The sequence below is a fragment of the Macaca mulatta genome, chromosome 2 (genome assembly GCF_049350105.2).
Source record: "Macaca mulatta isolate MMU2019108-1 chromosome 2, T2T-MMU8v2.0, whole genome shotgun sequence".
Lineage (NCBI taxonomy): Eukaryota > Metazoa > Chordata > Mammalia > Primates > Cercopithecidae > Macaca > Macaca mulatta.
In genome coordinates, this window is record NC_133407.1 from 44,540,961 (window position 1) to 44,554,410 (window position 13,450).

A 13,450-nucleotide genomic window follows, 5' to 3' on the forward strand; every position below is an offset into this window, starting at 1 on the left:
GCATAAGGTTGCCAAAGTAGTGCTCAGGTAAACTCTATAGAGTGTTTCTGGGAAAGGAGATACAGTTGTATGATCACTAAATTAAATAGGAGATCAAGGGAGGTAAGAACTAAGAATTTATCATCAGATTTGGTGATGAAGAGAGAGATTTTAGGAGAGTGATCTGTGAGGAAGCCAAGATTATAAGGAGTTACTATAGTGAGTGGGTGGTGAGGAAGTACAAGCTGTAAGGGTGGATTACAGTTTTCAGATATTTGTCTGAGAAAGGAAAGAGATAGGAAGACCATAATTTAAGGGGAGAATTTTTCTTAGACTTAAGTGAGATGAACAAACTGTATAGAAAGCTGTAATTAAAATAGATCAAATAATGCTTACTGAATGCTTATTGCATACCTTGTATGGGTGGCTAGTCTTATAAAAGAAAATCATCCCATTCTCTTGTTGAGAAGAGCATGAGAAAAACTCAAGTAGAGAACCCTGTGTGGGAGTGGACAAGTTCAGGTGAACGGTCATTGAAGAAGTTCCTGCCAATGGCCTTGATATTTTCAGCAAAAATGTGAGAAGGAGGTGCAGGGTAGGATTGGTGTCTTGAGAAATGTGCGAAAGTCTTTTAAACACTTCTGAGTCACCAACTGACTACGTATGAGCCAGAGAATCTAATGTTCATTGATATATTTATTTTATTTTATTTTTGTTAAAATAGAGACAGTCTCACTTTGTTGCCCAGGCTGGTCTTGAACTCCTGGCTTCAAGCAGTCCTCCCACCTTGGCCTCCCAAAGTGCTGAGATTACAGGCATGAGCCACTGCACCTGGCCATTGCCATATATTGAGTTGATAGGAATGGCATAGAGACAAAGATTATTTTGATTTTTTTTTACACCACCTTATTTTCTTCTACTTCCATAGTTGCTTTTGTATTCAGCTATTGAGTAAAATATTACTTGGACATTTTCCTCTGCTTTTATCCACAATTGAATATTTTGGAGATGATCATTTTTAAGTTATAGGAAAAATGTACTTTTTTAAAAAAAAATTTTACTAAAATATTTTGTTTACAGGTAACCAGATCCAGTAGTTACACCAGAAAGTCCCAGTTCCAGGTGGAAGAGGAGGACATTGAAAAGCTAGAGATCAGGTATGTGCCTTGGGGTTTTACAAAATTGCTTTTTTGTGTACCAAAAGAAAATCCTAAATTCAACCAAAAAAGGTAAACCAACTTTAATAGAATTCTCTATAGCAGGTTGGTTGATGAAACTTAGAGGAGTATGCATCTAATTTAAATCCAGATTATCCTCCAAAATCTGATTTGTTTGCAGAAATACTCAAGGTGTATTCATTTTATAAACAAAGATGATCTAATTTTCATGTTTTATTTTTAATTTTTCCCAAATTGTTCCTTACATTTCTGGATTATAGTGTAATGAATGGAAAGGAAGTTGTATCTCAGACAATTTAGAAATAATTTTTTTATTCTTCTTAACATATCTGCTGTCTAACAGAAATTTCAGTGAGGTAAGAAGATAATTCAGCAGGTGCATGTGTTTGAAGTTTGTGCCGTTTCCTAGGTCTTAAATATCTATGCCCTTTGGGAAGAAAAATCTTTTAAATGCATGTGTAGGTGTGATGTTAACAGTGTGTTCATCTAGATGGTATATTAATCATGTGTTTGGAGTGATCAGGTAATGTATTTTTCTAATTTTTCTATATATATTAATTGGTGGTAATCTAGAGGAAACTGTAGTATTGCGTTGGTTTCTTTTTGTAGTTTCTTTCTGTAGTCCTTATTGCTATAGGTTAAAATAAAGCCTTGACTTTCAAACTAAGACAGTTTAAGTGCCTTCTTTTAGACTATTTAAAATTACTTTCTGTGCTTTTTAAATAAAAGCTGCTGTGTAGTACTTTGCTTCTCTAGTCTGGATAGTGAGGTATGTATATGGTGGTGCTAACATCTTTTAAGCATGTAAAATTAATGCTATAATACAGATCAAAGTAATTTGAAGCTGTTTTGTGATGTGCACTCTCTTAAACATTGTTTGCAAAACATAAAGCCAGTTTTCAATTTTCAGGATCGACTTGTGGAACAATGGAAACCTGGTCCAAGATGTTTTCCTAGGTGAGATTAAGGTTCCTGTGAACGTATTAAGAACTGATTCCTCTCATCAAGCCTGGTAAGAGCCCAGCATTTTAGTGAACTCCATAGTTTAATTCTCTTTAATACAGTATATATATGCAAATAAATGCTTACTCTGAACATATTTTAAATTTTGCTGCATAATAAGCCAGATGTCATTAATATTGATATGTTCATTAATTCATTGTCATAGAAGTACATTGTACGTTTTATGACTTGACCTGTGGTACTGAGATAAAAGAACTGAATCGTCTAGGAATATTTTTCTGTTCAGAAGTGAAGACTTAAGGAGAAAAATGGGAAACATTTAAAACATTACATAAAAGTTGTTCATGTAAGAAAATGCTAGGTCACAAATCAGTATCTGCATTTCAGAAGTTTTATTAGTGGTCATAGGAGCTGTGGATATTTGAAAGCAAAGGATTTTATTTAGGGAACTCAGTTGTTTATGGGAACTAACCACTGTTCTTCCTTCACCACACCCCATTGAAATGTACCGTAGATGGCCCTAATATTACTTTTTGAATGTCTAAGGTCTTATGTTGTTGAGCTGGCACTTTTTAGGGCTCTTGGTGTTCAATAATGACTACAATATTATTTTACTTTTTAATGACTCTAATAACATTAAACTGATGTTAAAATTAATGTTCACACATTAAATTGAGCTAGTTTCCTTAGCAGAATCAATGTGAAACTATTGTTTTTTTCTGTCTATAGCACTTAAAAGCTTGTGTATCCTTTCAGTATGTTGCCCAGCATCTCTCTTGCTAGATTTGGGTTTCAACTGGATGTAAATGAACATGCTTTTCTCATTTGTCTTTTAAGGAGCACTTTTTGGAACTCAGTTTCCACTGCCTCAAAGAGGAATGTTTAGGTGTTTCTTATGGATATCAGTTTCATTCGTCCCCAAAAGAGCCTCTTCTGATTGGCCATCAGATATCTTCATTTTAGAGTCTTGTCCTGGAATAGTTATCACTTGTAGAATGATTTGGAGACTCTTAAAATTTTTACTTTATTTTTTGCCTCTCTCTCTAAGGCAGATCTAAGATTTATTGGTCTTTATGTTGGCATTTTGTGTATTATAGTTTGTAAAATGCATCCACAGAGGGGGAGAAAATCAAACATAGTCACTATGAAAAATTGATGAAGATTTGGGACCTGTCATCCTCCCACTACACCATGTCTTCCACTTTCCATCAAATAGCATACATTTTAAAATGAAAATTTCTGAGCTCAGTTTGTCAAGTTTTAAAAATTACGTGCCAGACCACTCAGTACAGAGGAGAAAAACGAGCTCTTGTGCCTCTGGGCCCCTCAAAATGAACTTGTAATGTGCCACATAATCTGTTTTTTAAGTAAGACTGTCTCTAGAGATGCCTTCCAAATTTGGCAAAACTTGGTGCAGCTTCCTTGGCAGTATGTAAGAACATTAACAAACTAATTTTATTTTTACGGATGTTTTTGGCCCATGATATTTTAAAGTAACCTGCCAGAAATATAAGTGCTAAAATTTATATAGCATGAAATAGAAACATCTGGTAATTCATATATACTTCCATAGTTGTAAGGAAATATAAAAATGTGAATGCCATTTCTTGTAAGTTGGAAATAAAACTCTTACCCTCCTCCATCAGTTGTAGAGCTATAGCATCCCCTTGTGGGGTTGTTGGTAACTGCATGAAAACTCAAGAAAAGATTTATTTACGCTCAGGATTTCAGGCAAATTCCTTCTAATGTTGATGGTAAGAGAGTAGGGAGGCCGAGGCGGGTGGATCACGAGGTCAGGAGATCGAGACCATCCTGGCTAACACGGTGAAACTCCGTCTCTACTAAAAAATACAAAAAAAAAAAAAAAAAAAAAACTAGCCGGGCGAGGTGGCAGGCACCTGTAGTCCCAGCTACGGGAAGCTGAGGCAGGAGAATGGCGTAAACCCGGGAGGCTGGAGGCGGAGCTTGCAGTGAGCCGAGATCCGGCCACTGCACTCCAGCCTGGGCGACAGAGCAAGACTCCATCTCAAAAAAAAAAAAAAAGAGAGTAATCATCAGTAGTTTAATTCTGTTGTTTGAAAAGTCTCAAAATAGATATAAACATCTTTTCAGCTGTAATTTTTAAATTTGAAAGTAAGATTCAAATAATAGATAAAATGAATTACTGGGTTTTTCTTTACAACAGAAGCACTTTATACATACTTTTAGACTAGATTAATATTTGATATGATTTAGCTTTCCAGTTTGATAATTTTGACACCTTTTGTCCTCAAACTTTTTTTTTTGGGTCTCACTTTTTTTGAGACAAAGTCTCACTGTTGCCCAGACTGGAGTGCAGTGGCATGATCTTAGCTCACTGCAACCTCCACCTCCCGGGTTCAAGCAGTTCTCCTGCCTCAGCCTCCCAAGTAGCTGGGACTACAGGCACACGCCACCATGCCAAGCTAATTTTTGTATTTTTGGTAGAGACGGGGTTTAACTATGTTGGCCACTCTGGTCTTGAACTCCTGACCTTGTGATCCGCCTACCTTGGCCTCCCAAAGCGCTGGGATTGCAGGCCTGAGCCACTGCGCCCTGCCTTTGGTCTCACATTTTTAACATATCTGTTTAATATTTGAATTTAGAAAATATAACAAGTCTCCCGTCTTCAGCTGAAAAAAAAAAAAAAAAAAAAAAACAGAAATAGGCCAGGTGCGGTGGCTCACACCTGTAATCCCAGCACTTTGGGAGACCGAGGCGGGCGGATCATGAGGTCAGGAGATGAGACCATCCTGGCTAACACGGTGAAACCCCGTCTCTACAAAAAATACAAAAAATTAGCCAGGCGTGGTGGCGGGCGCCTGTAGTCCCAGCTACTAAGGAGGCTGAGGCAGGAGAATGGCGTGACCCGGGAGGCGGAGCTTGCAGTGAGCCGAGATCCCGCCACTGCACTTCAATCTGGGCGACAGAGCAAGACTGTCTCAAAAACCAGACAAAAAAAAACAGAAATAATGTTCAACTTTTTTTTTTTTTTAGACGGAGTCTCACTCTGTTGCCAGGCTGGAGTGCTGTGGCACAATCTTGGCTCACTGCAATCTCCACCTCCCGGGTTTAAGCCATTCTCCTGCCTCAGCCTCTGAGTAGCTTGGATGACAGGCATGCGCCACCACACCCAGCTAATTTTTGTATTTTTAGTAGAAACGGGGTTTCACCATGTTGACCAGGCTGGTTTTGATCTCCTGACCTCGTGATCCCCCCGCCTCGCCTCCCAAAGTGCTGGGATTACAGGCGTGACCCACTGCACTTGGCCCACATTCAGTTATTAGTAGAACTGCCTCTTCAGTCTCTCGTTTACATAGCATTATGTACAAATAATTGTACTTTGCGTTTGTCTACCTCAATTTTAATTACACAGACCTTATGGTTAGAATTATTTAAATGCTGATTTTTTTCTGTTAAGGGACTGTCAAAACTGCTTATCTTGAGGGCATAAGGATTGCTTTTATGCCTGTGAATGAAAAGTACATGTGTAGAGCAACTGAATGCTACTTTCAGTTAAAAATTTCTCTTTGTGTCTTGTTTCTTTTTCTTTCAAACTGAAATATTTTGTTCAAAAACTGACAAACATATATATATATGAGTTTTTTGTTTTGTTTTCACTTAGAAATGCCAGATATTCCTGAACTATTTAACACATCTTGAGCCTGTTTTCTTTATCTCTAATTCATACAGAATTATTTAATTCACAAGGATCCTTCAGGTAGTTTATTAAATTGAGCCTTTGTAATCATATTTTAAAATAATCACATTTATGTGGTTATACAAATAACTATTGATAGTTATTCACATATTTAAGTGGTAATAATTATACATCATATATATAAATGTTATATATGTAACATTTACATAATGATTACTGTGTGCCAGGAACTATTCTAAGTGCTTTACTTATAATAACTTTTTTCGGGCTATTGTAGGGTTTTAATGTGTTAAGATACTATTAATAGTCCTTATTTGACAAATGAGGAAAAAGCACAGAGAAATTGAGCAACTTGTCTAAGGTCACGCAACTGGGATTTGAACCAAACTGTCTGACCCCAAAGTTTGTGCTTTCAACCAGTGTGCTGAAGTTTGAACTTTGGCATATTTCTGAATATATTTAAAACTCAAAAACATTCTCTCTTTTAAGCCATTAGAAAAAATTTGAGTACCCCTTGCTTATAAAATATTATTTAAAAGAGAATCAGAGAGTTCCTTACTCATTTTAAAAATGATCTTTTCAAAGGATGGGTAAAACAACATGTTGTGAAGTCTCTTTTTTTTTAAAGTAGACATAGATGAGATATTTTGTCTGTGGGGATTTCTTATCCTGCAAAGAAAATCCAAGGAAACAAGTTTAGAAAGTATGGCAGGAGTGAACCCTTCTGGAGTTCTTAAGCATCCAAAAACGATATATGCATAAAAATGAGTAATTGGCATAGCACTACCCTAATTCCTCTACATAGAACAATGCTATGTTAAGACTGTAGACCTGGTGATTTTTAGTTATAAGAGAGTAAAGAGGGATATACCCCTTCCCCAGTTATTTGGAGCTAAAGGAAATAAAGTTGCGCTCTGAGCAAAATTTCTGTACTACAAACCAAAACAGAGTTTGTTTTGACTGTAGAGTGTAGAGGTACTGTTTTAAGATGGATAGGGATGGTCCCAGAGGCAGAAGTAGTTGTAACTGAGTAAGCAGTAATACAAGTAATGTTACTCTACTGTGCATGGAAAACACTGGTTCCATAGGAGGAAAAGATTCATCTAGAGTAATAAAAAAGGATTCCAAAGAGGTAGGCATGGTACTGCCTATTCAAGCACAGTTGATGGGGAAGGGGATTCTGGTCCAGAAGAATTGCTGTTTCCTTGGCAACACTATTGTCTTAGCTGAGAGATTCTTAAGGCTGCATAAAACTCCTTGTCATGCCTCTGTACTCACCACAACGCCTTTTGATAATTTGTCTTTCCAAATAGCTACTAACAGATAAAAAAATTCCAGTGAAAGATACAGATGAAAACACTATGGTAAATGGTGATGATTGTTGTAACCAAGTGATGAGCACATGGGGGTGGTGGTAAGAAACAGCATTCATTATTACTATTGTCACTCTTCTCCCTACTTTTGTAAGTGAGCATTTCTATAATAAAATGCATTGGTCACTTAACAATCCAGGTACTTACGCCACTTGACTATATTTCTTTTTCATAAATGTAATAATTGGCCTGCTTTTAAGTGTATCAGGCTCTGCACTCAGTCATTGCAATTCAGGTGCATCTTATTTTTTTAATTTTTTATTTTTGTGAGATGGAGTCTCTCTCTCTCTTGCCCAGGCTGGAGTGCAGTAGCACAGTCTTGGCTCCGTGCAACCTCTGCCTCCTGGGTTCAAGCGATTCTCCTGCCTCAGCCTCCCGAGTAGCTGGGACTACAGGCGTGTGCCACCATGCCTGGCTAATTTTTATATTTTTGTAGAGATGGGGTTTCGCCATGTAGGCCAGGCTGGTCTTAAACTCCTGACCTCAGGTGATCCACCCGCCTTGGCCTCCCAAAGTGCTGGGATCACAGGCGTGAGCCACCACACTTGACCTTCAGGTTCCCTGTGGATGTGCTGATAAAATGTGGTGTCTGAATTTGCAAGGTTGCAGAACATGCCCTGGATTGTGAAAAATTGACCGAAGTATCAATTGTCAGGATGCTTGGTCATCAACCAGCTAAACTTCCTGATACGGTTTGGCTGTGTCCCCACCCACATCTCACCTTGAATTGTCACCATCCCCATGTCAAGGGCAGGGCCTGGTGAAGATAATTGAATCATCAGGTGGTTTCAAACCCCCATACTGTTCTTGTGGTAGTGAATAAGTCTCACGAGATCTGATGGTTTTACAAATGGGAGTTCCCCTGTACAAGCTCTCTTGCCTGCCGCATGTAAGACGTCCCTTTACTCTTCTTTGTCTTCTGTCATGATTGCGAGGTCTCCCCAGCCATGTGGAAGTATGAGTCAATTAAACCTCTTTCCTTAATAAATTACCCAGTCTTGGGTATGTCTTTATTAGCAGCATGAGAACAGACTAATACACTTCCCTTAGAGGTAATTCTGAGTCACGTTTCCTAATAGGCTTGTTTCTAATTATTTCATTGATTATATCTTTACATCACTATTTCTTAAATCAGACGATAGATGTTCTGAAGGTTGATATTCCTCTTTTGTGGGGTAGTGATATAATTTCTTCTTGTATTAACCATCCCTTCATCCTTTAAATTTGCCTTGGTTAATTCGCTAGTTGTCTTTTCTGTCTTTATCTTTCTCAAAGCTAATAAATACTCTATTAAAGCCTTCTTCCTTCTATTTTTAAATGAATTAGTATATTAGAGGAGTATTAAACCTACTATTAAATTAAGTATTAAAGCTACTGTTTCTTTTATAAAAAGCATCTCAGCATTCCAGCTAAGTGAAGGAGGAGTGATAGAATTATAAAATTATCATTTTGATGATTAATGGCTCTAAGCCGTGATCATCAGTGGCTGCTGATATTGTAAAAGGAGAAACAACCAGACATTTGTGCCTCTGGTAGAATTACACAGCATTGTCAATGAAGCGTTCTTGCCAGAACATCAAATCTGAATCTAACCAAGCCTCTAGATCTAACTACCAATGTAGAGGAAATACAGAGAGGATGAAGGAGTATGGTAAATGACATTATGGAGGTAGAGATAAGAGTTAACACAATTCCAAAGGTGGAAAACTCTTGTAGGACCAACAGTGAGGAATCTATAAAAGAGACTTAAGAATGCTATTACCAGTTCTAATCTGTGGACCTTATTTGGATTTGAACAAACTGTAGAAAAACATTTATGATGAGTTTGGGGAAATTTGAACACTAAGTGAATAGTGATGACTTTTTAAAATTATATATGAAATTATACCTGGAAATTGCTTTAAAATAATAATGCAGGAACAGGATGGGAGAGTGAGTGAAGGTATGGTTGAAACAAGATTAGTCTTTTTTAAAAAAAATTCAGTGTATATATTTTTAAATTTTGTTTGGCATTGCCTTTAGATAGAGAATAGAGAAGATGGCAGCTTTTTTCTCATGTTAATTAGAAACTTCTAATTGCTTTCAAAAAGTGACCTGAGGCTTCAAAATCAAAGCATTCATTCACTCACTCTCGTCAACATCCATGGAATGTCTACTACTAAGCCCATGTGCCCTATGCTGACCTATCTACTGAAAATAAAATTGTGGGTTCAAATAGCAATGCTTAACGTAATTTAAACTGCCTAAAAATATTGCACCTGTGAATCCATTTTAGTATTTTTAGGGAATTTACTACTGGGCTTTGTAATTTCAAACTTTGGAAAGGCTTTAGCACAGGATTTATAAAACATGAAAACTATGAGTATAAATAAATAATTCCAGGCCAGGCATGGTGGCTTACACCTGTAATCCCAGCACTTTGGGAGGCTGAGGCAGGTAGATCACTTGAGGTCAGGAGTTCGAGACCAGCCTGGCCAACATAGTGAAACCCCGTCTATACTAAAAATACAAAAATTAGCCCGGTGTGGTGGCATGCACCTGTAGTCCCAGCTACTTGGGAGGCTGAGGCAGGAGAATCACTTGAACCCGGGAGGCAGAGGTTCAGTGAGCTGAGACCACGCCATTGTACTCTGGCCTGGGTTGACAGAGTGAGACTCTGTCTCAAAAAATAGTAATAATTCCAAACATTCTACATTCTTAGATAAAATATGTAACTTATTTCTCAAACAGTATAGGGGAAATATTGACAGCATTTAAAATGCATCTTAATGTATTTTAAAACTTTAATTTAAATATATTTTTAAAACATTAAAATGTAGCAAGTGTATACCATCGAGGCAGTGAATTAAGAGAGGAATAGAATTGAGCAGTAACAAGATGAAAATGGAAAGACAAACTCTTCCTCAGTGTAAATAACCAGTGCCATAAATTTGCTGTGCCTAGTACAAATGTTAAACAGAGGTTTAACAATGTTAAATAGAGGTTTAACAATGTTAAACAGAGGTTTAAATGTTAAACAAATGTATAAACAGAGGTTGAGGATTTTCTGCAAATAATAAAAGAAGTATCAATGCAGATTATTCTGGGAGAAGAATGGCAAAGAAAATCCACAAAAGCGTTTTAGCAGAACTTGGGTAACAGAGGACTGAAAGAGAGAATTTCCCAGACCCACAAACAAATAAATAATTTTCCCCAGTCTCTTAGTAAGGAGGGTTGAAATTAAATTCAAAATGTTAATGTTTGTTGTTTATTGTTTTTTGAACACAATTATTTTTAAGTTACTTATGGCCTATTAAGCTGTATAGCATTTTCACTTCACAACACAGTACAATTATTTTTCATTATATTCATAAATACCTCTCTTAAAGAACTCTAGAGTTCATTCATTGCATGAATATTATGTACCCATTAAAAAGAACAAACCGGATCTATGAAAAGTAGTCTCAAAGAGTTAACTAGGAAGTGCTTGCAGGTAAAAAAACAAGATACTGGAGAGTAGAATATGATAACAGTTTTGTAAACGAATAGGCTCAAAACTCATTTACAAATGTGTATATATGCACACATTTTAAAAAATCTATATAAAATTATATAAGCATGAAGAAAATAGAGAAGGGTTCATAGTAGGTAGTTAACAGGTTCCTAAGAGAAGCGGAGGTGCAGAATGGTAGTGTTTTGAAGATAAGAAAAAAGATAGGAGAAAACCAAAGTTAAAAGAGAAAAAAAAGAAAACTTCTTTAAAAAAAAAAAAGCATTGATTTGGTGACATTGTTTATGTGTGTATGCATTGTTATCTATTTGTCTGTGTGTAGTAAGGATTTTTAAATATTAAATAAATAAGATTCTGGTTCAAAGAGTGATGAAAATAATAAGTGGCACTCCACACGATTTTCTTGGTTCTTGAAGTTTGAGCTTCACTACAAAAAGAATCTCCATTCGGTTGCTTTTATCTACCCTACAGTGTGGTTAATGGCAAATCCAAATTTGTAAATTTAATTTGGAGTTATTTCTGAAAATAAATTTTGTGGGCAATATGATGATAAGTCACAGGAAAAAAATATATGCAGGTAAATATTTAAAAATAAATTCCCTTAATATATTCTAATTGTGATGGTTTCTGCAGCATAATTTAAAATTAGGCTATTTTCAGTGTCCAAATAAAGATGTTATCAGTATTACTATTGAGCATCTGGCTGTACATAGTAACTTTTAAAATAATTTTGTTCTAGAATGTACTAATAAAAGACATATATAGTACACTTTTTCTGCAGTTTAGTTTCTGGTTATAGTTAAGTAAAGCAAAGATTCACTATTTTATATATAGTGCAAGAAAACACCTTTTTAAAATAATGAATTATTGAAGAATAAGAGTACAGTTAGGTTTTTTTCCTAGATATTTTTAGATATTTTGCTGTAATGGAGTAAAGGGGATGAAATATTTGTAATTGGCATATTATTTTAGATAAATAAACTTTTAGTTTAACTCCTGGAACTCCTGTGATATCTTGAATGAGTAACAAACTTTTTTTTTGTTTTTCCCATCCTAGAAAGATATATTTTGGCTAAAGCCCAGCAGTTCTGAAGTTTTAATGTCCAAATTAGTTGAGTTCAATTGTTTTTGCAAATTTAGGCTACTGTAAGAGTAAAAATTACCTTTCTCTAAACCTGATATGGTCTAGAAAAAAACAGATGTTTACACCAACAACAAATTGTAAATTTCAAATTTAGGCAAGCATATTGCTGAGTACCCCCCTAAAAAAGGAAATAAGAATACTTGATTGTCAATGGTACTTTGCAGTTTTTATCAGCCTTCATCCAGTTTTGTTTTGTGTTGTTTTTTAATTTTAGATTCAGGGGTACATGTGAAGGTTTGTTACATGGGTATATTGTGTAATGCTAGGTTTAGGCTTATGATCCCTTTGCCCAAGTAACGAACAAAGTACCGGATAACTTTTTCAACCCCTACTCCCCTATCTCCCTCCCCACTTTTGGAACCCCCAGTGTCTATTGTTACCATGTTTGTGTTTGTGCATACCCAGTGTTTAGCTCCCACTTACAAGTGAGAACATACGGTATTTGGTTTTCTGTTTCTGCATTAATTCGCATAGGGTAGTGGCCTCCAGCTGCATCCATATTGGTGCAAAGGACATAATTTTTTCTTTCTATGACGGCGAACAAGATTAGTCTTCAGTTGATAATTGTTTAAACTAGATAATGGGTACAGGAGAGTTCAATATTCTCTTTTGTTTGTGTTTTTAAGTTCCTATGATAAAAAGCTTTTTTTAAAAAAAAATAAACTCTTAGATTTCTGGTGTTGGTCCTGCAAATTTCTCTTAAGTTCAAATTTTTGAATAAAGAATTTACTTTAAAACAAGGTTTCTTATGTGTTCTGATATGTCTTACCTACTTTTTTTGGTTTTGTTTGTGAGACGAAGTCTCACTCTGTCATCCATACAAGCCCAGACTGGAGTACAGTGGCAGGATCTCAGCTCACTGCAACTCCGCCTCCTGGGTTCAAGAGATTCTCCTGCCTCAGCCTCCCAAGCAGCTGGATTACGGGCACCATGCCTGACTGATTTTTGTATTTTCAGTAAAGACAGAGTTTCACCGTGTTGGCCAGGCTGGTCTGGAACTCCTGACCTCAAGTGATCTGCCTGCCTCAGCCTCCCAGTGCTGGGATTACAGTCATGAGCCACTGCACCTGGACTGTCTTATCTATTTTCAACTAAATGCTTCTTTCTTAAATTTAGTTGGTAAACATTTATTTTTGATAATACATTGGATTTTAAATGTTTTACCTTTCATCATCATTTTTTCTAAACCTGCAAGCTAATCAAACTTTTATTCAACTCCTTTGAGATCTTAATTTCTGTAATATCTATGCTTTTTGTTTCCTGGATAAAAATGTATTTGTAGCTTTCTAATCCAATATATAACCAATATTAGGCTTCTGAAGATTAGTATCCTGCTACTTAGGAAGTTTCCTAACCGTAAATACTAAGTTGACTTTTTTGGTTGTTTTTTTATAGCTTAACTCTTAACTTGCCTCATTGGCTTGAATGCGTTTCCATCACATGGAATCACTTATATTTTTATTTTAGGTACTTGCTACAACCAAGAGACAATGGAAACAAGTCATCCAAAACTGATGACCTGGGGTCTCTTCGATTAAATATATGTTATACAGAAGACTACGTGCTTCCTTCAGAGTACTATGGTCCTTTGAAAACTTTGCTGCTAAAATCACCAGATGTTCAAGTATGTTAAGAATCTTAAGG

General features: G+C 36.2%; 1 protein-coding gene across 2 annotated transcripts in view; it reads left to right on the plus strand.

Moving 5' to 3' along the window:
• RASA2 (RAS p21 protein activator 2) overlaps positions 1 to 13,450 on the plus strand; it is a 124,633-nt gene that overhangs the window by 65,919 nt on the left and 45,264 nt on the right. For both annotated transcript variants that reach the window (XM_001112747.5, XM_015131999.3), the window contains exons 8-10: positions 1,060 to 1,136; positions 2,068 to 2,169; positions 13,274 to 13,430. In XM_001112747.5, coding sequence (XP_001112747.2) covers positions 1,060 to 1,136; positions 2,068 to 2,169; positions 13,274 to 13,430 — 336 coding nt within the window. The remainder of the gene's footprint in view (positions 1 to 1,059; positions 1,137 to 2,067; positions 2,170 to 13,273; positions 13,431 to 13,450) is intronic.